This window comes from Papio anubis, chromosome 13, assembly GCF_008728515.1.
Source record: "Papio anubis isolate 15944 chromosome 13, Panubis1.0, whole genome shotgun sequence".
In the NCBI taxonomy this organism is placed as follows: domain Eukaryota; kingdom Metazoa; phylum Chordata; class Mammalia; order Primates; family Cercopithecidae; genus Papio; species Papio anubis.
In genome coordinates, this window is record NC_044988.1 from 5,225,590 (window position 1) to 5,253,570 (window position 27,981).

At 39.0% G+C, this 27,981-nt stretch overlaps 2 protein-coding genes across 5 annotated transcripts in view; one reads left to right on the top strand and one right to left on the bottom strand.

Moving 5' to 3' along the window:
• Nucleotides 1-27,981, bottom strand: part of CENPP (centromere protein P) — a 270,783-nt gene that overhangs the window by 58,986 nt on the left and 183,816 nt on the right. The window lies entirely within an intron of this gene.
• ECM2 (extracellular matrix protein 2) overlaps nt 8,451-27,981 on the top strand; it is a 43,897-nt gene continuing 24,366 nt past the window's right edge. Inside the window, exons 1-3 of one of the 4 annotated variants that reach the window (XM_021927698.2) lie at nt 8,451-8,500; nt 9,109-9,158; nt 23,149-23,464. In XM_021927698.2, the coding sequence (XP_021783390.2) occupies nt 23,176-23,464 (289 nt within the window). In that variant the 5' untranslated portion in view covers nt 8,451-8,500; nt 9,109-9,158; nt 23,149-23,175. Of the gene's footprint in view, nt 8,501-8,976; nt 9,159-23,148; nt 23,465-27,981 lie in introns of those variants that run through there. The other 3 variants (XM_021927697.2, XM_021927699.2, XM_021927700.2) reach the window with 3 other exon arrangements.

Genomic DNA, 27,981 nt, shown 5'->3' on the forward strand with positions numbered 1-27,981 from the left:
GAGTTTGAGACTAGCCTGACCAACATGGTGAAACCACATCTCTACTAAAAATACAAAAAAAAAATTAGCTGGGCGTGGTGGCATGCGCCTGTACTCCCAGCTAGTCTGGAGGCTGAGGCAGGAGAATTGCTTGAACCCAGGAGGCAGAGGTTGCAGTGAGCCGAGATTGCACCACTGCACTCCAGCCTGGGCAACAACGGTGAAACTCCATCTCAAAAAAAAAAAAAAAAAAAAAAAAAAAAAAAAATTGTGGTGATAGCAGTTTGTCTAGTCCTCACATTGGTGAACCACGCTTTCTCCCTTTTTTTCATACATCAGTCTTGCTACAGCTTCTACTAGTTTTGTTTTTTAAAAAACAACTTTGGAATGCAGAATATTTGACAAAATTCAACACCTTTCATGATATTTAAAAAAAAAAAAAATCCTCAACAAATTAGCTATATAAAGAATGTACCTCAACATAAATAAAGGCCATTTATTTATTTTTTTGAGGCGGAGTCTTGCTCTGTCACCCAGGCTGGAGTGCAGTGGTGCAACTATGGCTCACTGCAACCTCTGCCTCCAAGGTTTAAGCGATTCTCATGCCTCAACCTCCCAAACAGCTGGGTTTACAGGCATGTGCCAGCACGCCTGGCTAATTTTTGTATTTTTAGTAGAGACGGGGTTTTGTCAAGTTAACCAGGCTGGCCTCGAACTCTTGACCTCAAGTGATGCACCTGACTCAGCCTCCCAAAGTGCTGGGATTATATGCGTGAGCCACCACGCCAAGCCCAATACAGGTCATTTATGACAAGTGCACAGTAAGTATGTCATACTTAACAATGAAAAGCTGAAAGCTTTTCCTCTAAGATCAGGAATGAGACAATGGTGCTGACTCATGCAACTTCTATTCAACATAAAACTAGAAGTCCTAGCCACAGCAATTAGATAAGAGAAAGAAATAAAAAATATCCAAAATGGAAAGGATAAAGTTGCATTTTCTCTGTTTGCAGATGACATCTTATATAGAGAAAATTCTAAAGACTCCACCAAAAAACTGTTAGAACTGATAAACGAATTCAATAAAGTTTGCAAAATACAAAATCAACATACAAAAATCAGTAGCTTTTCTATATACTAACTAAACTACATGAAAAAGAAATCAAGAAAATTTACAATAGCTACATAATAACAAAATACTTAAGAATAAACATAGCCAAGGAGGAGAAAGATCTCTACACTGAAACCTATAAATCGCTGATGAAATAAACTTAAGACATAAGTAAATGAAAAGATACCTCTTGTTCATGGATTAGAAGCGTTAATATTGTTAGAATGACTATACTACCCAAAGTGTTCTACAGATTTTATGTAATTCCCATAGAAATTTCAACATTTTTTTCAATGTCATTCTTAACAGAAACATAAAAACAATCATAAAATTCAAAAGGAATCACAAAAGACCCTGAGTAGCCAATGCAATCCCTTTTTTTTTTTTTTTTTTTTTTTTTGAGACAGGGTTTCACTTTGTCACCCAGGCTGAAGTGCAGTGGTGAGATCTCGGCTCACTGCAACCTCCACCTCCCAGATGCAAGTGATTCTTCTGCCTCAGCCTCCTGAGTAGCTGAGACTACAGGTGTGTACCACCATGCCCTGCTAATTTTTGTATTTTTTGATAGAGATGGGATTTCACCATGTTGGCCAGGCTGGTCTTGAACTCCTGACCTCAAGTGATCCACCTGCCTTGGCCTCCCAAAGTGCTTGGATTACAGGTGTGAGCCACCACGCTGGCACCAATGCCATCTTGATCAAAGAAAACAAAGTTGGAGGCATTATACCACCTGACATCAAAATATACTACAAAGCTATAGTAGTCCAAACAGCATAGTATTGGCATAAAAACCAACAGAGACCAATGGAACAGAATAAGAGCCAAGAAATAAATCCATGCATTTACAGTGAATTGGTTTTTGACAAAAGTGCCAAGAGACACAATGGGGAAAGAAGTTTCTTCAATAAATGGTGCTGAGAAAACTGGATATCCACATGTAAAAGAATGAAGTTGATCCTTATCTCACACCATAAACAAAAATCAACTCAAAATAGATTAATGAATTAAATGTAAGAACTATAAATGATGAAACTACTAGAAGAAAACATAGGGAGCCAGGCACGGTGGCTCACGCCTGTAATCCCAGCACTTTGGGAGGCCGAGGCGGGTGGATCACGAGGTCAGGAGATCGAGACCATCCTGGCCAACATGGTGAAACCCTGTCTCTACTAAAATACATAAAATTAGCTGGGTGAGGTGGTGCATGCCTATAGTCCCAGCTACTGGGGAGGCTGAGGCAGGGGAATTACTTGAACCTGGGAGGCAGAGACTGCAGTGAGCCAAGATCATGCCACTGCACTATAGCCTGGCGACAGAGCAGGACTCCATTTCAAAAAAAAAAAAAAAAAAAAGAAAAGAAAACACAGGGGAAATGCTCTATGGTATTGGTTTAGGCAATGATTTTTTGAACATAATCCCAAAAGCACAGGCAACAAAAGCAAAAATAGACATATGGGATTATATCAAATTAAGAAATATCTACACAGCAAAGGAAATAATCAACAGAATTAAGGGAAAACCTACAAAATGGGAGAAAATATTTGCCAACTATATATCTAATAAGGAGATAATATCCAAAATATATAAGGAACTCAACTAAATAGCAAGAAAACAAATAACCCAATCAAAAAAATAGGCAAAGGACTTGAGAATACATCTCCCTTTAAGAGAAGAGCCATTATATAAAACTGTATGGAGGTTCCTCAAAAATTTAAAAAGTAGAACTACCAGATGATCTAACAATCCCACTAATCTCAAAGGGAATAAAATCACCGGCTGGGTGCAGTGGCTCATGCCTGTAATCCCAGCACTTTGGGAGGTTGAGGTGTGTGGATCACGAGGTCAGGAGTCATGAGATGTCTATTATCTCTTTTCACTTCATTCAACAGGTTTAAAATGAAAAATATTTTGAATTATTTATGTTCTTTTAGGACTTAAAAATTAAGAATAGTATTTTCAAACCAATTTATACTTCTGTTGAACACAGATTAAAATTTTGGTGAAACCCCATCTCTATTAAAAATACAAAAATTAGCTGGGTGCGGTGGTGGAAGCTTGTAATCCCAGCTACTCATGAGGCTGAGGCAAGAGAATCACCTGAACCAGGGAGGTGGAGGTTGCAGTGAGCCAAGATTGTGCCACTGTACTCTAGCCTAGGTGACCGTCTCAAAAAAAAAAAAAAAAAAAAGGAAATAAAATCAGTATGTTAAAGAGACAACTGAACTCCCATGTTTACTGCAGCATTATTCACCAGAGCCAGGATATGGAATCAACCTAAGTGTCCATCAGCGAATGAATAAAGAAAATGTATATATGAAAGGCAGCAAATTCTGTTATTTGTGACAACATGGATGAACCTGGAGGACATTAAGCTAAGTGAAACAAGCCAGGCACAGAAAGGCAAATACTGCATGATCGCACTTATATATGGAATCTTTAAAAATCTAACTCAAATTAGCTGGGCACAGTGGTAGGCGCCTGTGATTCCAGCTACTCAGGAGGCTGAGGCAGGAGAATTGCTTGAACCGGGGGGGGGGGGGGGGGGGGGGGGGGGGTAGCGGTGGAGGATGGAGGTTGCAGTGAGCCGAGATGGCACCACTCCATCTCAAAAAAAACAAAACAACAACAAAAAATTGAACTCAGAGGCAGAGTAGAATAGTGGTTGCCAGAGGCTAGTGACTGGGGGAAATGGGGAGCTATTAGTCAAAGGGCACAATGTTTTAGTTAGACAGGAGGAATAAATGGTAAGTATTTGAGATGATAATTTTTATTTTATTTTGAGATGGAGTCTCGCTCTGTCACCCAGGCTGGAGTGCAGTGGTGCAATCTTGGTTCACTGCAACCTCCGCCTCCTGGGTTCAAGTGATTGTCCTGCCTCAGCCTTCTGAGTAGCTGGGACTACAGGCACCGGCCACCACACCAGGCTAATTTTGTATTTTTAGTAGAGATGGGGTTTCGCCATGTTGGCGAGGCTGGTCTTGAACTCCTGACCTTGTGATCCGCCCACCTCGGCCTCCCAAAGTGCTGGGATTACAGGCATGAGCCACCGCCCCCAGCCGATAAATTTTTTTAAAAGCAAAAAATCCCCAACTTTTGGCTTTCTCAATCTTTTCTCCCTCATATTTGTTTTTTTACTTTATTGATATTTTTAGCAAACACTCACAAGGCAAAAGGCTGCTCACAGTTATCTCCTGATCTAGGCCCAGTGATTCCTCATTATAGTTTCACTTCACTGATGGTTTTTTTTTTTTTTTTTGAGACTGAGTCTTGCTCTGTTGCCCAGACTAGAGTGCAGTGGTACGATCTCAGCTCCCCACAACCTCCGCCTCCCAGGTTCAAGCGATTCTCGTGCCTCAGCCCCCCAAGTAGCTGGGACTATAGGCGCGTGCCACCATACCCAGCTAATTTTTGTATTTTTAGTAGCGACAGCGTTTCACTATGTTGGCCAGGCTGGTCTTGAACTCCTGACCTTGTGATCCACCCACCTCGGCCTCCTAGAGTGTTGGGATTACAGGCATGAGCCACTGTCCCCAGCCTTCATTGATGATTTTAAGATGTGATCTCATTTCTTTTTTTTTTTGAGACAGAGTTGCTCTGTTGCCCAGGCTGAAGTGCAGTGGCATGATCTCGGCTCACTGCAACCTTTGCCCCACGGATTCAAGGTATTCTCCTGCCTCAGCCTCCCGAGTAGCTGGGACTACTGGCGCATGCCACCTTGCCCGGCTAATTTTTTGTATTTGTAGTAGAGACAGGGTTTCACCATGTTAGCCAGGATGGTCTCAATCTCCTGACCTTATGATCCGCCAGCCTTGGCCTCCCAGTGTGCAGGGATTATAGGCGTGAGGCACCGCGCCTGGCTGATCTCATTTCTTAATTACTTCAGTGGGAAGGTTGGTATCAGTCTATCAGTATTGAATATAGAAAACTGAAATTTTAACTGTGCACTGTAAAAATTTATGCCACTTATATGTATTAACCATTCAAAAATGTGAAAGCTATTTAAAAAATAAAGTGGCAGGGAAATGGGCATTTTATCTATTTCTGGTGAGAGTATACATTATCTACTACAACCTTTTTGGAAAGCAACCTGGAAATGTGCACCCAGACGGAAAAAGCCCACTCTATTTGAGGGGGAAAGGGGAAACAACCCAAATGTCCATCAATAGGGGCATGGTTGAATGAGTTGTGGGATACTTATATATCATTACTCCACTGAAATGTAATATTCCACTGGGAAAGTAAGTTCAGCTACAGTAAATGAAGCAACTGTCACACTTGAGTATAGTTTAAAAGGCATTTGAACTATGGGCCAAGAAAGAGAAGGTCAGTCCTAGAACGAAGTCCATACTACTCCTCCCCGCACTTACCATCCTCTCCATCTTCCTCCTACCAATCTCCCCACTAACCCTGCTTATCTTCAAGAAATTTAGGTTCAACAAGACCAAGAGCCTTCAAAGCCCTTAGTAAGTAGGCTATAGTTAATTTCTACAAACCCAAGGACTGCAAAACTCTACTCTGCATCAACTGAACACAAATCAATCACTTTAATTAAGCTAAGCCCTTACTAGATAAATGGGACTCAAACCCATAAAAATTTAGTTAACAGCTAAATATCCTAATCAACTGGCTTCAGTCTACTTCTCCCGCCATGTGGGGGTGGTGGGGGGAGGTGGGGAAGGCAGGAGAAGCCTGGCAGGATTTAAGCTGCTTCTTTGAATTTGCAATTCAACATGAAAGTCACCTCTGGGCTGGTAAAAAGAGGTTTAGCCTCTGTCCTTAGATTTACAGTCTAATGTTTTACTCAGCCATTTTATCTCCTCCTACTCCACTTATGTTCGCCAACCATTGACTCTTCTCAACTAACCATAAAGATACCAGAACATTGTACCTATTATTCGGTGCATGGGCAGGGGTTGTAGGCACAGCTTTAAGCCTCCTTATTCGGGCTGAACAAGGTAAAACTAATTTCTGAGTATGGCCCTACTTAAAATTTCCAGAAGTTACCTTTATTTGGGTATTAATATCTACAAAGTTGTCATATGGTAGACAGTTGCATCCTTATTGGTAATCTAGACCATCAGGGAAAACACTGAAAAGGTGACTTTACTTAAAACAAGTATCACCTGAAATAAATGTCCTAGAGTCTAAATCTTCATAGGCAGATGGCCCTGTCGCACGGGTAATGCTCACTCTGCTCATGTTGTTTGGTGACCAACACCACATTCCTGCAGAGTGTTGTCAGAACCAAGTTTTGGGACATAATCATGCCTGTAATAATAAAGGGGGTAGGAGAAACCATAATACCAGCATTTTCCATGTACTAGTGTGGTTAAAATAGTTTCTGCAAAAGGACTCATGTAACAGTCCATTAAACCACAAAATTTTAGAGCAGGAACCTCAGAAATTATAAAATTTAGTTTTCTGCAACTTTGTCAATCTCATCATGGTAATTACTGGTATTCCTCAGTGCTGTTACTTTAAGAGTTACTTCTTTTTTGATTGTATTCTTTTTAAAAGTTATTCTTTTCTGATCTGATTATACAAAGCTCACAACAGGATACAAATATAGAAGTACATAGTAAAAGTCTCCCTATAATTACTGTTAATATTTTGTTGTTTATTCCTTCCAATTTGTTCTCTAGTAAAATGCTAAATTACACACCTCAAAGGAAGGTAAGATCATAATACATGTACAGTTTTGAAAATCTCTTTATTCCTGGTATAGCGTGGACAACTATGCATGGTGGTATTAATGGAATTACTTCTGTTTCTCCAAATAGCTTTATGGTAAGCCCACATTGTTCTCTAGCAATACACAACTGGGCTAACTTTTTTTTTTTAATCCATGCTTACAGTACTTCAGAGGACTTCCTTGAAGGCACACTTTTGTACAGAAAGAGGTGTTTCTACAATGGGTTCCTAGAGGTGAAATGCTAGGACAGACAGTATAGCTACTGTTCAGTTGTCCTCAAGGAGGAGGAGAGTTTCTGTTTTCCCTACACAGTGGCCAACACAGCATATCATCAACTTTTTTTTCCCCCAAAAAACAATGTATGTATTTCAAATCAGGCCATGATTTTTGATTAGCAGTGGTCTTCAAGCTTGATTGAGCATTGACATTATTTGGGTAATTTTTCTACCCCCGAAGTTTTGTCAGCAACATCTCACTATGATAGTGAAAAAATAACCTTCCTGTTTTAATTTACTCTTCTTGAGTGTTACTGAAGTTGAGAAATTTTCTTCTTCTGTTTTATTGACCACTGACATTTCCTCTTCTATGAACTGCCTGTTTAATGGTATTTGCTCATTTGTGGACTCATTCTTTTTCTTTTCTTTTTTTTGAGATGTAGTCTCGCTCTGTCGCCCAGGCTGGAGCGCAATGGCGCAATCTTGGCTCACTGCAACCTCCGCCTCCTGGATTCAAGTGATGCTCCTACCTCAGCCTCCTGAGAAGCTGGGACTACAGGTGTGTGCCACCATGCTCGGCTAATTTTTGTACTGCTGGTAGAGACCGAGTTTCACATGTTGGCCAGGCTGGTCTCAAACTCCTAACCTCAGGTAAGCCACACGTCTCAGCCTCCCAAAGTTCTGGGATTACAGGTGTGAGCCACTACGCTCAGTCAGTTTTACATTTTTAAAAATAAGTATCATTTTCCTTATTTTTAGGAAGTTGAGTGGCTTATGTATTTAATCCCTTATCTTGATTCAGTCTATCTAGGTCATTTTACAAAATCCTGATTCAGTCTAACCACGTCACTTAAACAAATATTGAGCTCCTCTTTGTCTAATGATTTAGACCCCTGAAATACGGATATAAGAATTTAAGGCCGGGTGCGGTGGCTCATGCCTATAATCCCAGCACTTTGGGAGGTCGAGGTGGGTGGATCACATGAGGTCAAGAGTTCGAGACCAGTCTGGCCAACATGGTAAAACCCCATCTCTACTAAAAAAAATACAAAAATTAATCTGGAATGGTGGCGGGTGCCTTTAATCCCAGCTACTCGGGAGGCTGAGGCAGGAGAATCCCTTGAACCTGGGAGGCGGAGGTTGCAGTGAGCCGAGACCGCGCTATTGCACTCCAGCCTGGGCAACAGAGCAAAAACTCCGTCTCAAAAAAAAAAAAAAAAAAAAAAAAAAAAAATTTTAAAAATAGTTCCAAAATTACCTAGTCTAGGACAGGCACTGAGTTAGGCCCTTCATATATGTTATTCCTTTTATTTTCAGAAAAATTTGAAAGGTATCACCCTAGTTTTACAGAAGAGTAAACTTTGGTCAGAAACATTAAGTAACTTACTCAAGGTCCCTCATAAACAGTAAGGTTGCACTTGGAATCCTGATCTGTCTCTAACTTCTCATTTGCAGATAAAGAAACTGAGGCCAAAGTACACAACTAATTTGCCAGAGTAACAGGTAATTAGGAGCCACACAGCTCCCTTTCACATTTTCTTTCTATTATTTAATGGTTAGAAGTTACATAATTTCCACTGACATTAATACGTAACCATGTTGTTGTTTTGTTAATACTGTGAGTGAGACCGAGGTGGGCGGGCAGATGAGTTAAATATTATTAATCCACATTAAAATAGATTCCAGATATATACAGCCTTTAGCTGACGAGAATATCATCCCTATAATCTGATAAAGCTCAAGTGACATCATGCTGGCTAGTATAAGCCTTCAACTTTTTAATGCAAATAGTCTATGAAAACCACAGATTTCTTAATCAAGCTCATTTTTATGCTTCCAACTCTGCCTTTTCAGCCTACAAACAAAATGCTCTTTCCCCACACCCACTGCTGTTTTCTACTTTTCTTATGATTAAAAAAAATATTTCCCTTGGTAACCATTTTCCCTGGTTACTTTCTTGGCTGATTTTCTGCACAAAAACTGAAAGGCATTTATCCCCAAGGGAAGCAGTTATTTTAGATTTTACTAAGAAGTTCAGCAAACACTTTTCAACATTCCCTTCTGTCCTTTCTTTGTTTTTAAAGAAAGCTCTGATTTTGTTTCATTTTCAGCTGGAGACTTAAATGACACCAAGCAAAGCCTACTTAGTTTAGATTTCCAGGTAAAAAAGTTTTAAATTTTAAGTTTCTACTTAGCATGTGGAATGGTTTTAATATTTGGGTATTTTATTTCGCAACTATGTTTAAACTCTTGAGTAAATTAGCTCGTTACTAATAGATTTTTAAAGTTCAAAGTATGCATTATTGTTTGTTTTTTTCACGATGTACTTCCCAAGTATTTCAGACCTTGTAGACTTAGTATTAAATTATTTTTATATGTTTAGGTGGAATTCTGTGTTCAATAGAAGTATAAATTGGTTTGAAAATATTATTCTTAATTTTTAAGTCCTAAAAGAATATACATAATTCAAAATATTTTTCATTTTAAACCTGTTGAAGTGCAAAGAGATAATAGACATCTCATGACTTCATGTAGAATTTTAAAATTCTAAATTAATATTTTTAAAGTTTACTTAAGACAATTGGTGAAAAATTTTAAATGAAGAAAAATAAGTTAATCAAGGTTTATAAATAATATTTAATGTTGGGATAAACACAGTAAGTGCTAGAAGGAAAAAAATTACTTGATAAAAATGATACTATGATTGGAATCCCAGAAAATTTACCTCTAGGAGGCATACACTCAATTACGAAGTTGTTTATGAAAGCAAATATTAAGTGCAAAGTAAAATTCTGTATATCATATCAATGAAAATAACGAAGGCCTAACCATTAATAGTAAAATTAGTATTGAGAGATCATTTCCTAAAATGTATTTAAACACTGTAGTGGAACTGTTTAGATACTGATTTTGTCAAAATTAAAATAGCTCTGTAAATTTATTTCTGTATGTATCTACTTAGATTTCTGGGTAAGTAAAAGTGAGTCAGTTTGGGGGGAAAAAAGAAAGAGAGGTAGTTTCCAGAATGAGGATACTGGGAGAGAGGGGTGTGCTCAGTCTGGCTGCAGCTGGCACATTCACTCCTAAGCACTCAATCAGGCAATGCCCCATAAGTGAGTGCTTTCAGGAGGCTTCAGGACAACAGGATGCCTGAGACCCCCATGAGAGTTTAACTCTGGAGCCCTGAGGTCTAGGCCCTGACTCCTCACAACAGGAGGGAGGGTCTGCACATATGATTGTTAAAGCAAGAGAATTTAAATGTATACATTTCATGCATTGCAGAGCACTTATGATATCCATCGGAGCCCACAGGCCCAGCCACTCAGCAAATTCTAGTTTCACTTTGACTCTCAGTTCAGGTTTTCATATTGCTTTCCCCTGCTGTTGTTGTTATTCCCTTCCAACATACTACTTTGCTCTCTGAATTGACTTTTATGATTTCAGGTGCCAATCAGCTAATGGATTTGGTCCTTCTTTACATGCTGCACGTTAATTTTTCTAAAACTAAAGTAGATTGCAAAAAGTTGTTCAAATGACCTATGAAATACAGGTCATTTCAATGACCTATAGTAATGGTTTTCAAATGACTGCAGCAATTAATGTATATATATACTGAAGAAAGGTTATATGCTGACATGAAGATACTTTAGAGACTGCCATTTGTTGAACAAAGGTGATGTGGCAAAAGTCAGACTATGAACTAACTAAGTGAAACCTGACTAGAGGAAGATGATTCTGGCAGATGAAGTTATAAAAACAACTACTGAGATTCAAGAGGGGAGACTGAGCTGACCTTGTGCCCTCTTCCCCTCTCACCAAATCCCTTGAAATAATACAAGATATATTACAAACAAATAAATACACGAATATACAGCTACACTAGGAAGTAAAATGGGCAGCCCCTGGTGGGACAGACACTCTGAGGAGTCCTTCACAGACAAAGAGAAGATGGGAATGAATTTAAAGAGGGAAAATGTACCCTTGAACAGTCATGAGAGAAAACAGAGTTGAAGACAGCTTGTATAGGAAAGAAAGAAGTTTTTTGTTTAAAAGATCCCAAGAAGGATACATTTAACAACAATAACAACCTATACCAAGGTACATTCCATTCTTTTAGCAAGGTAAAACTTCCAAATATCAAAGATATGTTGACAATTTGAAAAAAATTTCTATAGAAAGAAAAAAAAATTTCTTACAAAGGGATGAGAATCAGATTCAAGTCAAATTTCTCCTCAGCAACACTAAATATAAGAAAATAATGGACAAATATCTACAAGGTATTAAAGAAAAATGATTAGAATGATTTTGAAACCATAATTCTGTTTCCAATTAAACAACGATATTTTCCGATCTTTAATAAGAGCACAAAATTTTACAACTTACAACATTCTCTGAGAAAAAGTGGATATATTTCTGCAAGAAATAAAAGGAATCTGAGGGAGCTTCTCCTTCTGATAATGGCAGACAAGGCAAGTCAGATCATTAGACCTGCTGAGAATAACTAGAAAGGATGAGAAAAACAACAGGGTCAATATTTGGGATAGGACTGAAACCCAGAGAGGTTTAGAACAGTTTTTCTTCTAGAAGCATCTGGATTCCAGAAGAGGTGGTTGAGAAGATTAGTAGACCTTTAAAATAGCCTCAGGAGGACAGAGAGAAACAAACAAAATGGAGGCAAACAAGCAGTGGGGGATGGTAGGAAAAGTTAAGTGGACCCAAAGCATATATATATATATCGAGAGAGAGAGAGAGAGAGAGAGAGAGAGAGAGAGAGAGAGAGAGAGAGAGAGAGACGGAGTCTCGCTCTTGTGAGTAGTTTGCCTGCAGAATGATGGTTTCCATGCATCCATGTCCCTAAGGCCTTAAACTCATCCTTTTTATAGCTGCATAGTATTCATGACCTATGTGCCACATTTCCTTTCAATCCAATCTGTCACTAATGGATTTGGGTTGATTCCAAGTCTTTGCTATTGCTGAGCCAGTTAACTTGCGGCCTAAACATCTGCACGTGTGCATGTATTTTCTATAGCGGCATAATTTTATAATCTTTGAGTATATCCCCAATGAGAGGCGGGACCTGCCTGTGTGTAACTGGGCTGGTCTCTGAACCCTCTGACCTTGTGATCTGCCCGCCTTGGCCTCCCAAAGTGCTGGGATTACAGGCGTGAGCCACTGCACCCAGCCCAAAGCATAATTATTAATTGGATATGGTGAAGCCCAGCTTCAAATCACTCAATATTCGATTCATAATGTACTTAACCTTATGCCTGAAACAGATGCAAATCCTCAGGTATTTTCATATACAATATTCGGCACTCCATCAAAGGTCATCAGGTATATGAAGACACAAAACATGGCTAAAAACCTAAAGAAATAAGAGACAACCGAAATAGACACATAGAGGATCCGGAAAACCTAGTCTTCAGACACAGACTTTAAAACAAATATTTTTAATATGTTTAAAAAAATAAAAGATGAGATTAAAATTTTTAACGAAGAATTGGAAATAAAAAGAACATACTGAAAACTTGAAAACTAGAAAATACAATAAAAGAACAAGGAAGTCAATGGATAGGTTTAATAGCAGATAAATCACACATGAAGAGAGTATCAATGAACTGGAAGATCAGAGAATAACCAGGATGAATCATTGAAGTGATAGAAGAACAAAAAATACAAATGGGGGGAAAGTGACATTAAAGACAATGAGGAAGCTAATAACAAAGTACCTGTAGTTATAGAAAGAATGAAAAAAGGGAAAAGAGAATGTACTATTTATACAGTTAAGGGCTAAGAAGTTTCCAAATGTGATGAACAACATCAGGCCACAAATTCAAGAAGTGCCAAATAGGCTAAAAGCAAGAAAATTCTATCTTTGTACACAGAGTGAAACAGCTGAAAACCAAAGACAATGAGAATATCTTAAAAACAGCGAGAGTAAAAAAAAAATTACTTTTAAAGGTGAAAAAATTAGATGGAGAGATGATTTCTCAAAAGAAACAATGGGAAAAAGAAGACATAGAAATTGCATCTTCAAGCCGGGTGTGGTAATTCACGCCCGTAGTCCCAGCCACTCGAAAGACTGAGCCAGGTGGATCGCTTTAGCCTAAGGAGTTCAAGGTCAACCTGTTTAGTGAGACCTCATCTCAAAAAAAAAAAATAAAATAAAATAAATAAAAATTAAATTAAATTAAATAAAAAAAGAAAAAGAAAAGTAGGTGGGAAGAAGGCAACAATAAAATACTGGAAGCTAGGAAGCAAATGAAAGTGTGGGGGGTAAAAATCAACTGTATCTTCAAAATGCTGAAAGAAAACACTTGTCAACCCAGAATGTGTATCTAACAAATACATCCTTTCAGGTAAACAAAAAGAACTGATCAACACATGTGCACAAAACGAATTATTAGAAGGTGTTCTTCAGTCAATAAGAAAATAATCCTAATAGAAGAATGGAGATTAGGAAGGAACGAAGGAAAATCAAATGATAAATGTTTAGGTAAATCTAAACACGTGATTCTCAACTGAGGCGCAGGTTACATTTGGTAATGCCTGGAAATATTTTTGGTTGTCACAACTAGGAGGAAGGTACTAATGGTAACTAGTGGGCAGAGGCCACGGATTGCTGAGCAATAGCTTATAATATACAGGGCAGCTCCCCACACACACACACAAAATTATCTGGCGCAAAATTTTTTTTTTCTTTTTTTTTCTTTTTTTTCTGAGACTGAGTCTCGCTCTGTCACCCAGGCTGGAGTGCAGTGGCACGATCTCAGCTTGCTGCAACCTCCGCCTCTCGGGTTCAAGCAATTCTCCTACCTCAGCCACCTGAGTAGCTGGGACTACACGCACCCGCCACCACACCCAGTTAATTTTTTGTATTTTTAGTAGAGATAGGGTTTCACATGTTAGCCAGGATGGTCTCGATCTCTTGACCTTGTGATCCACCCACCTTGGCCTCCCAAAGTCCTGGGATTACAGGTGTGAGCCACCGTGCCTGGCCTCTGGTGCAAAATGTTAATAGTGATGAGGATGAAAAATCTTATCTAAATGAACTTTTGACAAAATAATAATAATATTTTGAGGGTTTAAAAATACATATATAATTAAAACAGAGAACTGAAATAGAATACATACTGGGATGGCGTAAATGGAGTTGAAGTTCATCCTGGTTCTTGTATTGTCCAGGAAGAGGTAAAGGTACTAATTTATATTAGGACTTTGATAAGTCAAGGATGTATGTGGTAATCTCTACAAAGAAGAGAGTGATAAAAAGTGTATAACTGGCCAGGCGTGGTGGCTCACGCCTGTAATCCCAGCACTTCGGGAGGCTGAGACAGGTGGATCACGAGGTCAGGAGATCGAGACCATCCTGGCTAACACGGTGAAACCCCATCTCTACTAAAAATACAAAAAATTAGCCAGGCGTGGCGGCAGGCGCCTGTAGTCCCAGCTACTTGGGAGGCGGAGGCAGGAGAATGGCATGAACCCGGGAGGCAGAGCTTGCAGTGAGCCGAGATAGTCCCACTGCAATCTGGCCTGGGCGAAAAAGTAAGACTCCGTCTCAAAAAAAAAAAAAGAAAAAAAAAAAGTGTATAATCACTAATGAAATCATAAAAACCAAGCAACCAATTAAAAAGAAAGAAAACAGAAAAAGGAACATAGAATATGTAGGACAAATAAAAAGCAAATATAAAGTATATTTCAACTCAAACATATTAAATTTTACATTAAATATAAACAGCCTAAATGTTCCAGTTCAAGACAAAAATTGTTAAACTGAATTAAAATGCCACTAATAGGAAGTATACTGAAAATACAAAAACATAGAAAGGCTGAAAGCAAAACATATATTTTGCAGACATTAACCAAAAGAAAGCAACTACATGCAGGAGCAGAAAACCAAAGACCACATGTTCTCCCTTATAACTAGGAACTAAGTCCATTAGGTACTCATGGACATAAAGACGGCAACAATAGACACGGGAGGAAGGCAGGGAGAGGAACAAGGATTGAAAAACTGTTGTGTGCTATGCTCAGTGCCTGAGTGATGGGATCATTCATATCTCAAATTTCAGTATCACATAACATACTCAGGTAACAAACCTGCATACAACCCTCCTGAATCTAAAAAGTCAAAAAAGAATAAAAAATGCAACTACATTAATATTAGACAAAGTAGATCTTACAGCAAAAGCACTCCCAGAGACACTGAAAGTATCTACCTACTGACAAATGCACCAGAAAGATATAACGACTCTAAATTTGTACATACCTACAATCATTAGGACAAACAAGGCAAAATTATTAGGACAATTTGGACAAATAGGTTGATAGTATTAAAGTCTTTAAAATCCTGATATTCTATCTACTAATTAAAAAATAGTAATTACTTTTTCTTGGCATAAAATGACTACTAATTTTTTTTAACAGACTTTTTTTAGCGCCTTTTTAGATTCAGAGCAAACTGAGTGGAAAGTACAGAGTTCTCATATGTGCTTTTCCCCCACTATCGAAATCTCACACCCTGGATAAATCTATGCTGACATATCATTACCACCCACAGGTCCATAGTTTACGTTAGGGTTCACTCTTGTTACTCTGTCTTGGGTTTTGACAAATTTTTAATGACATGTACCCACCTTTATAGTACTGTTGTCCATTGGTATCCTTGGGGGACTGGTTCCAGGAGCCCTCAAGGATACCAAAATCTGAGGCTGCTCAAGTTCCTTAAGTAAAATGGTATAGTATTTGCATATAATACACACATATCCTCCTGTATACTTTAAATAATCTCTAGATTACTTACACCTAATATACTGTAAAGGCTATGTAAGTAGTTGTTACGCTGTATCATTTAGGGGACAATGACAAGAAAAAAAAAGTCTGCATATGTTCAGCACAAATGCTACATAGGCCAAACTACATTTTTCACTCATGGTTGGTTGAATCCAGATGCAAAACCTGTGATATAAAGGGCTGACTATACTGTATTAGAAGAGTTTCACTGCCCTAAGAGTCCTCTGTGTTCCACCTATTCATCCCTCCCCACCCCAAATCCACTATTCTTTTATAGTTTGCATAGTTTTGCCCTTTCTAGAATGTCATAGAGTTGAAATCACACATATGCCATCTCAGGTTGGCTTATTTCATTTAGTTATATATTATATGCATTTAAGGTTCCTCCATGTTTTTTCATGGCGTCATGGCTCATTTCTTTTTGGTGTTGAATAATGTTCCATTGTCTGAATATACCATAGTTTGTTTATCCATTCACCTATTGAAGAACATGTTGCTTGTTTCTAAGTTTTGGCAATTATGAAAAAAGCTGCTATACATATCTGTGTGCAGGTTTTTGTGTGGACATAGATTTTCATCTTATTTGGGTAAATACCAAGGGGCACGATTGCTGGGTTATATGGAAAAAGTGTTTAGTTTTATAAGAAACTGCCAAAGTGTCTTCCAAAGTGGCTGTAGCATTTTGCATTCCCACCAGCACTGAATGAGACTTACAGTTGCTCCACACACTCACCAGCACTGGGTGTTGCCAGTGTTTTGGGTTTTAGACATTTAATAGATATGTAGAGGCATCTGAATTTAATTTGTAATCTGTCTACTATTTTTGAAACTAATATTTGGGATAAAAGTGTTGAAATTTTGGATGATAAATGTAGATTTGTCTATTTCTTTTTGCAGTTTTTGAAAACAAGTTCACTAATTATTTTTGGTAATGTCTAATCTGCTATTCATCCCTTGTCATGTATTTTTTTCTCTCTCACATTGTAGTTTTCATCTTTAAAAGTTTGATTTGGGTTTTTAAAAAATATCTTCTATGTTTCTACATTACATGGTTAATCTTTCCTCTACCTTCTTGAACATATAGAATATAGGTATAGTGATTTTTAAAGACCTAATTAGTATATCAGCACTGTCATTTCTGAATTGGTTTCAGTAAACTGATTTTTCCCATTAGGGGTCAACTTTCCCTGATTCTTTGTGTACTTGGTAAATTTACATTGGATCCTAAAACATTTGTTGGTTCTCTGAGACACTGTCAAGTTACTGTATTCAGAAAGGCTTGCTTTTAAGCTTTATTAAATGAGATTACAGCAGCCTTTAGCCTAGGGCTAATTATTTTCCTCTACTGAGCTAATGCTCTTCTGAGTACTCTACCAGATGCCCTGTGAATTGTAAGGTTTTCCACTCTGACTGGTGGAACACAAACTCTTCCTGGTCTTTTTAAGCTCCAGAGACCATTTTTTTTTACTCCCCCCCCCCCCCCACTCCCCGCTTTGTCCTTTAGGTTAGTTCTTTTCCCAGTCTCAAGTATTAATAAGTTTACTTACATATATGTGCCATCCAGTATTCAGTGGAAGACTTCACATCTCTGGAAGGGTTTCTCTGGGTTAGCTCTCACCTCTCTGTACTCTGCCCTAGGAACACTAGTCTCTCTGGTGTCCTCAGATTTCCAACTCTATCTTTTCAACTCAGGCAGACTGCTGGACTCTGCCTGTGTTCCCCTCCCTGCAACTCCCTTGAGGGAGGAAGCAGGTCAGTCACAGGTCTCTCCAGGCATTTGATTTGCATCCCCTCTCAGGGATCACTGACCTGGACTGCTCTTTGTTTAATATTTGGAAAATGCTTCATATATATTGTTCTACTTTTAAGTTGTTTCAGGTGGGAAGGTATACGTGGTCCCTATTACTCCATGTTGACTGGGAGTCAGATTTGATAAGTTTTGTCATAATACTGGTGTAATGGCTGAATGATTCTCTAGGAAGCGACCATGATGTAGCTTCACAGACTCTCCAAAAGTCTGTGAAATTACATCATGGTCGCTTCCTAGAGTATCATTCTACTTCATGGAGCCACTCTGGTTACTAGTTGTCAAACTAGTAGGAATGTTGTTATGGCAATACAGGGAAGGTGATCTCCACAAAACCATGCTCATTTTCTTGGCCTTCAGGTGATATACTGTATGCAGAATGTCAAAAATGGGTCAGTTAGTGATATTTGTACCTAGGCCAAGGACCCAGGATGGCAGCCATATGTTTGCTAATACCATTATAGGTTTCTACTAAGAAACAATCACAATATTTGCCAAGACTTAGCACGGATGACCCTGCATTTCCTAAACATTTGGGTGGTAGACACTGTGGCTTGAGGAAGGCATGCATTACCCTGAGCTCATGCTCATGGTTTTCAATTTAGATATGCTTGGAATTTCCACAGCTTGTCTTAGGTTGTGAAGTGGACTTCTAAGAATCTGCATATCAACAAATTACAGTCATATGTCACTTAGCGACCGGGATGCATTCTGAGAAATGTGATGTTAGATGATTTTGTTGTTGTACATCATAAAGTGTACTTACACGAACCTAGATGGGACAACCTACTATACACCTAGGCTATATGATAGAGCCTATTGCTCCTAGGCTACAAACCTGTACAGCCTGTGACTGTACTGAAAACTGTAGGCAACTGGAACAGAATGGAATTTGTGTATCTAAACATATCTAAAGCCAGGTGTGGGGGCTCATGCCTGTAATCCTAGCATTTTGTGAGGCTGAGGTGGGTGAATCACTTGAGCTCAGGAGTTTGAGACCTGCCTGAGCAACATAGTGAGATCCCGTCTTTACAAAAAAAATATAAAAATCAGCTGGGCATGGTAGCATGCGCCTGCAGTCCCAGCTACTTGGGAGGCCGAGGTGTGAGACTGGCTTGAGCCCAGGAAGCGGAGGTTGTAGTGAGCTGAGATGGTGCCACTGCACTCCAGCCTGGGTGGCAGAGCCAGACCCTGTCTCTAAATAAATAAATAAAAAATAAACATATCTAAATATAGGAAAAGTATGGTTAGAATATGGTCTAAAAGAACTTAAAAAAGGTACACTATATAGAGTACTTACCATGAATGGAGCTTGGAGGACTGGAGGTCACTCCGGTGAGTCAGTGAGTGAGTGTGAAGGCCTAGGACATTACTATACACTACTGTAGATTTTATAAACACTGTACACTAAGACTCTACTAAATTTATAAAAAAGTTTTTTTATTTCTTCAATAAATTAGCCTTAGCTTATTGTAATTTAACTTTATATACTTTTTATTTTTTAAAAAACTGACTCTTTTGTAATAGCATTCCTCTCTTTTTTTTCTTTGTCTAAAGGCTTGATTTTTTAAATCGTTTCAGAAAACTTTTCGTTTATCTTTTCTACAGTTTTTTTGGTTTCTGTTCTGATCTTTAATATTTCTTTTTTGTAACTAATTTTGGGTTCGGTTTGCTCTTCCTTTTCTAGTTCTTTAAGATGCATTATTAGGTTGTTTATATAAAGTTTTTCTACTTGTTGATGTAGGTGTTTATTGCTGTAAACTTCCCTCTTAGTAGTGCTTTTGATATATCCCATAGGTTTTGGTGTGCTGTTTTCATCTTAATTTGTTTCAAGAATTTAAAAAAATTCCTTCTTAATAACACTTGGCTTAAAACACAAATACATTGTACAGTTGTACAAAAATATTTTCTTTGTAGCATAATTCTATAAGCTTTTTTTCTATTTTTCTATTTTAACTTTTTTGCTAACTGTTTTTGTCAAAAACAGGCAAACATGCATTAGCCTAGGCCTGCATCAGGTCTGGATCATCAATATCACTGTCTTCCACCTCCACATCTTGTCCCACTGGAAGGTCTTCATGGGTAACAACACTCATGATAATGCCTTCTTCTGAAATACCTCCTGAAGGAACCACCTCAGGCTGTTGCACAGTTAACGTTTTTTTTTTTTTAATAGGTAGAAGGAGTGTACTCTAAAACTGATAAATAGTAAATACATAAACCAGTAATATAGTCATATATTAAAGTATTCTGTACTGTACATAATTGTATGTGCTGTACTTTTTTCTTTTTTTTTTGAGACGGAGTCTCTCTGCACTCTGGGCATGGTGGTGCATGCCTGTAGTCGTAGCTACTCAGTGCAACCTCCACCTCCTGGGTTTAAGTGATTCTCCTGTCTCAGCCTCCCGAGTTGCTGGGATTACAGGCGTGCACCACCACACTCAGCCAATTTTGTATTTTTAGTAGAGACAGGGTTTCACCATGTTGGCTAGGCTGGTCTCAAACTCCTGACCTCAAGTGATCCACCCACCTTGGCCTCCCAAAGTGCTGGGATTACAGGCTTGAGCCACCGCGCCCAGCCTGTGCTGTATTTTTATATGACTGGCAGTGCAGTAGGTTTGTTTATACCAGCATCACCACAAACACATGAGTAATGTGTTATGTTATGATGCTGTGACATCTCTAGGCAATAAGAATTTTTCAGCTCCATTATAATCTTTTGGGACCATTATGGTATATGCAATCTGTCACTGACAAAAAAGTCATTATGTGGTACATGACTGTACTTTCTTTGGTCAAGTGGTCAGACAGAAAGATTGAGTCAAATGCTTGTAGGGTCTCTCAGTGTTTTTTTTTTTTTTTTTTTTTTTTGAGACAGAGTCTGTCTCTGCTGTTACCCAGGCTGGAGTACAGTGCTGTAATCGCTGCTCACTGGTAGCTAGGACTACAGGCATGCACCACCATGCCCAGCTAAGTTTTTATGTTTTAGTTGAGACAAGGTCTTGCTATGTTCCTTACTCTGGTCTTAAACTCCTGGCCTCAAGCAATCCTCCCACCTTGGTTTCGGCCTCCTATAGGGCTGGGATTACAGGCAGAAGCCACAGTGCCCAGCCTCTCAGGTATTTTCTAAGGTTCCAACAAGACGACTGGGTTAGCAGTCTATGGCCACTTCTTATCTCTTAATCCTTCAGTGCCTCTCCTTTGCAGTTTAGTGTATTAATCTCTGTATGTAACATCACCTTGAATGTTTTACCATTCCTTCCCATCACAGTTTTGTTCTGGTTGGTGAAGGAGACCAAGGCATGCCTGTGAGAATTGAAATAAATTTCATCACTGAGCAAGTTAGTTACTTTAACCTTCTAGAATCACCAAATACTTTAAATGCTCATTAAAAAGATAAGAGCGGCAAATCTGTTGTGATCTGGGTTCTTATGATACCTGGGGTTTTAGTTTCTCCTCCATACGGGGCTGTGTAAAGAAGGCTCTTCATCTTGGGGAACACTGACAGTGAGTGGACCTGAGGAGAGAGCAGGAGGAAAGCTGCAAGGGGTGTAGGGGTGTGTGTGTGTATGTGTGTGTTTCGTAGCTGTAGAATTCTGAGAGGCAGTCAAAACTGCCAACCTTCCTTTGTAGGACTAACTTTAGGCCAAGAGAGATTGGCTGAGTGAATCCTTTGATGACAGCTGCTGCAACACCTTGGTGAAGGTTTCTCTTGTCCCTGGCCACCAGACTCACAGGAATTGCGCCAGTCTGTCTGACCATAATGCTGCTACTGTACCAAGAGTGCCTAAATATTCATTTCTTAAATGTTTTTCAGCTTTACTATGTGCAAGGCCCTGTACTAACCCTGCGACCAGCTAATTAAAGAGTTACTTTTCCTGACTCTTACCTCCTTATAACTGATGCTGCTGACCGTTATTTTTATATGGTATCATCATGCCCTTCCCCCCAGACAATTCTAAAGCTAGAGAATAAAAGCACAAAACAGAACGGCTGGGAAAATGGGTTGTGGATTACATCAGTCATAGAACGTCTTAGCAAACAGGCGGAGAGAAATCTCCCAAGTAATCTTTGAAAACCTGCAGAACATCAGAGCCCAGAGTGGGGGCCATGTCTGATCCACCACCTTTACTGGTAATGAGAGTTTCCCTGGAACACATCTGCGCTCATTTGTTTACATACTGTTGTTGGGAAAAAGGCTTATGGGGTGCCTGCATAAACGGGCCATAAAAATATGGGACAGTAAGTTGTGGAAAGCCACAAGAGACCTCTGAGGAGGAAAGCCTTCCTATCGCCATTATGTCCCCATGCTCTCAGTGCAACCTGCTCTCTTATCTATAAACACTGTGCTACAGGAGAAAGACACTCCTTTGAAACATTGAAATGTGGACAGACATACAGGCTCCTAGTTAAGCCCGCTCCCATTAGCTACTCCCTTGGTTAAAGATATGCTATTTAAGCACAAAGGAGATTCATTTAAACTGCTATTGCTATAGATTACACCTATGACACACTGCCTCCCTTTCACTGTTTCGCCCTAAACATCTGCTTCTTAGATCTAAGTGATTGTACTCAACAAATAGTGTGGAGATCAGAACTCTGGGCCTTTTGCAGCCCCCATTTTGCAACTGGCCTCCTGGCTCCCACCTTTATGAAATCTTAACCTGTCTCTTCTCTTCCTTTGTCACCACTGGGCTTTGGGTACCCTATGGGTGGTGTTGAGGCTGGTCCCCAACATATGTCTATGGCTGCTTTCATGCTACAGTGACAGAGCTGAATAGTTATGACAGAGAAGGTGTAGCCTATGATGCCTCAAATACTTACTATCCGGCCCTTTATAGAAAAAGGTTTCTAATTCCTGGTCTAAAGATAAAGGTAAGATACAAAAATGTTCTGGCCAGGCATGGTGACTCATGCTGTAATCCCAGCACTTTGGGAGGCCAATGCAGGAAGACTGCTTGAGCCCAGGAGTTCAAGGCTGCAGTGAGTCATGACTGAACCACCGCACTCCAGCCTGGGTGATGGAGCAAAACCCCGTCTCTATAAAAAAAAAAGTGCGTTGCCGTGGAATTGATTATAGTTGTAATAATACCATGTATATAGCCCATATATCATAAGTGTAATTTCTCAAAGACTTGCCTACTGAAGCATACAAGCAAATATATAAGCCAATTTTCAGAGGTAAAAATTTAGGCCGGGCGCGGTGGCTCAAGCCTGTAATCCCAGCACTTTGGGAGGCTGGGAGCGAGGCCGGATCACAGGAATCAGGAGGTCGAGACCATCCTGGCTTCAACAGTGAGGCCTGGTCTCCTACTAAAAATACAAAAAACTAGCCGGGCTGAGGTGGCCAGGCCTGTAGTCCCAGCTACTCGGGAGGCTGAGGGCAGGAGAATAAAGCGGGAACCCAGGAGGCGGGCTTGCAGTGAACTGAGATCAGGCCACTGCACTCCAGCCTGGGTGACAGAGCCAGACTCCGTCTCAAAAAAAAAAAAAAAAAAAAAAAAAAAAATTTAGTCACCACTAACTTTGAAATATTGTTTCATTCTAGAAATTAGCTGGTGAAAAAAAATCAAACATGGAGATTGCAGTTTTGTTTTGTTTTTTTCTGCTTATCATTTTTCAAACTGACTTTGGACAAAATGAAGAAATTCCTAGGAAGCAAAGGAGGAAGATCTATCACAGAAGGCTGAGGAAAAGTTCAACCTCACACAAGCACAGATCAAACAGACAGCTTGGAACTCCGCAAACAATTTTTACACCAGTAGCAAGATTTCCTGTTGTTAACTTTGATTATGGCATGGAGGAAAAGTTTGAATCTTTTTCAAGTTTTCCTGGAGTAGAATCAAGTTATAATGTGTTACCAGGTAAGAGAACAATATAAGAGAGAGACAGAAGGAGGGAGGAGGGTGAGAGATGGTATGGGGAAAGAGAAGGAGAGAGGGAGAGAGGGAGAACATCTCCATGAAGATAATCTTCTAAAGAAAAATCCAGGTTATTATATTACTTTTTGGTTTAATCTACAAACATACATTTTAAAATAATTTTTAAAAATGGGGCCAGGTGCGGTGGCTCACACCTGTAATCCCAGCACTTTGGGAGGCTGAGGTGCGCATATCACGAGGTCAGGAGTTTGAGACCAGCCTGGCCAACATGGTGAAACCCCGTCTCTACTAAAAATACAAAAAATTAGCTGGGTGTGGTGGCATGTGCCTGTAATCCCAGCTACTTGGGAGGCTGAGGCAGGAGAATCACTTGAACCTGGGGGCGGAGGTTGCAGTGAGCAGACATAATGCCACTGCACTCCAGCCTGGGCGACAGAGCAAGACTCTGTCTCAAGATTAAAAACAAAACAAAACAAAACACCCCCAAAAAACCAAAAGCAGCTTAAGGAACATATTTATAATACAAAATTATTAGACAAAAGTTACTTATCCTACCACTATATTTACAAAATCATAGTTATCATTTTGGTTTATTTCTTTCCAGTATGTTTACTATGCATATATTTTAAATAGTTGTAATCCTAACATAGATAACATACATAAACATTTATAAACTGCTTTTCCATTTATAACAATAGATCATCTAGAATACAGAAATAAATTATTCAGATGATTCTGTGAACATATGGCTATTACATATTTTCAACCAAAAATTTTCAACCACAAATAGAATTAAAGCCACTGAATTCATTTTATATAGGTTAAGCCACTGGCATTTAAAAGATTTAAGTGACTAAAAATTCTGCTAAAGATTTCAATTAGGCATTTTTAAAAACTAGTATTAAATGGTTTACATTTTTCCAAATTTGGAAGAAAAAAGTATTATAGGCATGTTACCATTAAATAAAACTTTCAAAAGAATAACAGAAAATATCACCATATGATGTTCTGTGGCCAGTATTTCATATATTGTCTCAATACAGCTAAATGCTTCTTCATTAGTTATTTCCATGAATTTAACAGAAATAATATACAATTATCCTGAAAATAGGCAATTTAAGCCACACTTACAACATGATTGGGAAAAGGAAGAGAAATCAACTTAAAAAAATTGTAATAATGATGTACTCATAACTGCTAAAGAATGATGAGGTCAATATTTTTAGTTAAGTGGAAAGATAGCTAAGCTATAATAATGGAAAACGAAAAAGCCGAAAAAGAAGTATTCATAATGTGATCTCAAACTTGTGTAAAAAAAATGTTTTTATATGTAAGCATATATGCATAAAAGTAAAGATATATACTAAGCATTTCCAAATTGTCCAAAAATATTTTCCAGTGATTTTACAGTGCTTTTTGATTGTATCACCACACATAACACAAAATTTACCATTTCATCCATTTTAAAGTGTACAATTCAATAGCATTTAGTACAGTCACAATATTGTGCAACCATCACTACTATCTTGTTTCTGAACATTTTCATCCCACCAAAAGGAAACTCTGTACCTAAACTCCTCATTTCTCCCCACTCCCAGCCCTTGGCAACCACTAATCTATTCTGTGTCTATGAATTTGCCTATTCTGGAAATTTCATGTAAATGGAATCACATAATATGTAGCCTTGTGTATCTAACTTCTTTACTTAGTATAATGTTTTTAAAGTTCATCTATAGTTAGCCTGTATCAGAACTTCATTCCTTTTTATGGCTGAATAATATTCCATTGTATGGCTATACCATATTTGTTTATCCATATTGCTTATCAGTTGATGAACATCTGGGCTGTTTCCACCTTTTGGCTATCATGAATAGCACAGCTATGAGCATTAATGTAAGTTTTATGTCAACACCTATTTTCAATTCTTTTGGGTATATACTTAGGAGGGGAACTGTTGGGCCATTTGGTAATTCTATATTTAATTTATTGATGAACTGCCAAATGTTTTCCAAAGTGGCTACACTGTTATATATCCACCAGCAATGGAAGAGGATTCCACTTTCTCTACATTCCTGCCAACAACTATTTATTTTTAATTATAGCTGTTCTTTTATGAAGTGGTATCTCATTGTGGTTTTGATTTGCATTTCCCTAACAACTAATGATGTTAAGCATCTTTTTATGTGCATGTTGTCTATCTGCATATTCAACTCCTATGCCTACTTCTTTCTTAAGAGATGGGGTCTTGCTCTGCTGCCCAGGCTGGAATACAGTGGTACAATCATAGCTCACTGCAGTCTTGAACTCCTGGGCTTCAGTGATCCTCTGCCTCAGCTTCCCAAGTAGCTGGGACTACAAGAATGCACCACCGCACCTGGCTAACTTTTTAACTTTTTTTGTAGAGACAGCATCCCATTATGTTGTCCAGGCTGGTGTCAAATTCCTGGCCTCAAGAAATCTTCCCTCCTTGGCCTCCCAAAGTGCTGGAATTACAGGCAAGAGCCACTGTATTGGGCAAGTTTTGCCCATTTTTTAATTGCATTGCCTTTCTGTAATTCAGTTATAAGAGTTCTTTATGAATATTCTGGATATCAGGACCTTATCAGATATATGATTTCACATATTTTCTCCCATTGTGTATACTGTCTTTTCACTTTCTTAACAATGTCCTTTGATGCACCAAATTTTTAATTTTGATAAAGTCTAATTTATCTTTTTCTTTAGGTGTCATATCTAAGAATCCACTGCCAAATATGAGGTTATAAAGATTTACCCCTATGGATTTTTCTAAGAGTGTTGTAGTCTTACCTCTTATATTTAGAGCAAAGGTCTAAATATAAGATATATTAGGTCTTTGATCCATTTTGAGCTAATGTTTGTATTTGGTGAAAGGCAGGGATTCAGCTTCATTCTTTTGCTGGTGTTGTCCCCTCACCAGTTGTTGAAGATTGTTCTTTCCTCCACTGAATGGTCTTGACACCTTTCTTGAAAATCAGTTGTTCACAGATGTATGTCCGACTTTCAATGTTCCACTGGCCTATATGTCTATCCTTATACTAGTATCACACTGACAAAAGCTGATTATTGTGTCTTTGTAGTGAGCGTTTTGAAATCTGGAAGTGTGAGATCTCCAACTTTGTTCTTTTTTCTCAAGATTGCTTTGGTTATTTGGGATCCCCTATAGTTCCAAATGAATTTAAGGATCCGCTTTTCCATTTCTGCAAAAAAAATGGCCATGGACATTTTGATAGCGTGCTTTTGATAACCCGGAAGAAACTCATATGTGTATTTTTGTTCAGAGGAGCAACTGGGTAGGTGGGATTAGCCTATTGCAAGTATCCAAATGAGAGATGGGTAGGGCCTGAATTGGGCTGAGTTAGTGGTCGGGGAAAGAAGGGGACTAACATTGAGAGGCTCATTTGGGGGTGGAACTTGGGGATAGTGGCTCAGATGGAGGAAAGTTATCTGGAATGACACCTGGATTGGAAGAAAAACATCCCCCCTAATATTCTCCTCAGCTTTCTAACGGTCTGCTTAACTGATACACTTATCCACATATCTGCAATCTTGTACGTAGGAAAATGAATATATGCACTGCATCATGCACTTTGTTTATTTATTTATTTAGAGACAGAGTCTTGCTCTGTCGCCCAGGCTGGAGTGCAGTGGAACGATCTTGGCTCACTGCAACCTTCACCTCCTGGGTTCAAGTGATTCTCATGCCTCAGCTTTTAGAGATGGGGTTTCACCATGTTGCCCAGGCTGGTCTCAAACTCTTGGTCTCAAGTGATCCACCCGCCTCAGCTTCCCAAAGTGGTGGGATTACAGGCATAAGCCACCGCGCCCAGACAGTATTATACACTTTAAAAGGGTGAATATTATAGTATGTGAATATTTCAATAGCATAATAAACCATAAAAAAGATAGCTCAGTGTCTCACTGAGAAGCACCATAGAAGTATGCTGTCTGGTTTCACCTATTCCCATGTGCACATCAAGGGTGGGCTGTGAACTTGTCATTAGTGCTAGCTCAGCTCTCCGATCACATGATGGAACTGGATTGGCTGGCGGCTTTGGAAGTTTGGTGTGGCCGTACAATTTGCACTGGTCAGTGTAATTAGACACTTTTAGAGTTCAAGTGTGATTTGTAACCTCACATTCCCACTATCGCAGTGATCGGGACAGCCTACTTATAGATGAATCCTGAGTGAATATGATGAGCTGAGCCCCTGTGTCCCCACATTAGACACAAAGTATAAATGAAAAATAACTGAGATTTGGGGATTGTTTGTTGCTGTTGTATAATTTAATCTACCCTGATGGATACAAAATGGAAGTGCAGTTCAGCCCCAAGTTACCATGAGGGAGTTCACTCTTAAAGCCTAAGTGAAGGGGCTGAGAGGAGAGCCTGTGAAAGGCATTTCAGCATTTCTTGTCTATATGACATTTTTACCCTACACATGAATGCACGTAGAATTCTACTCTTGTGTGGTCAGAGCA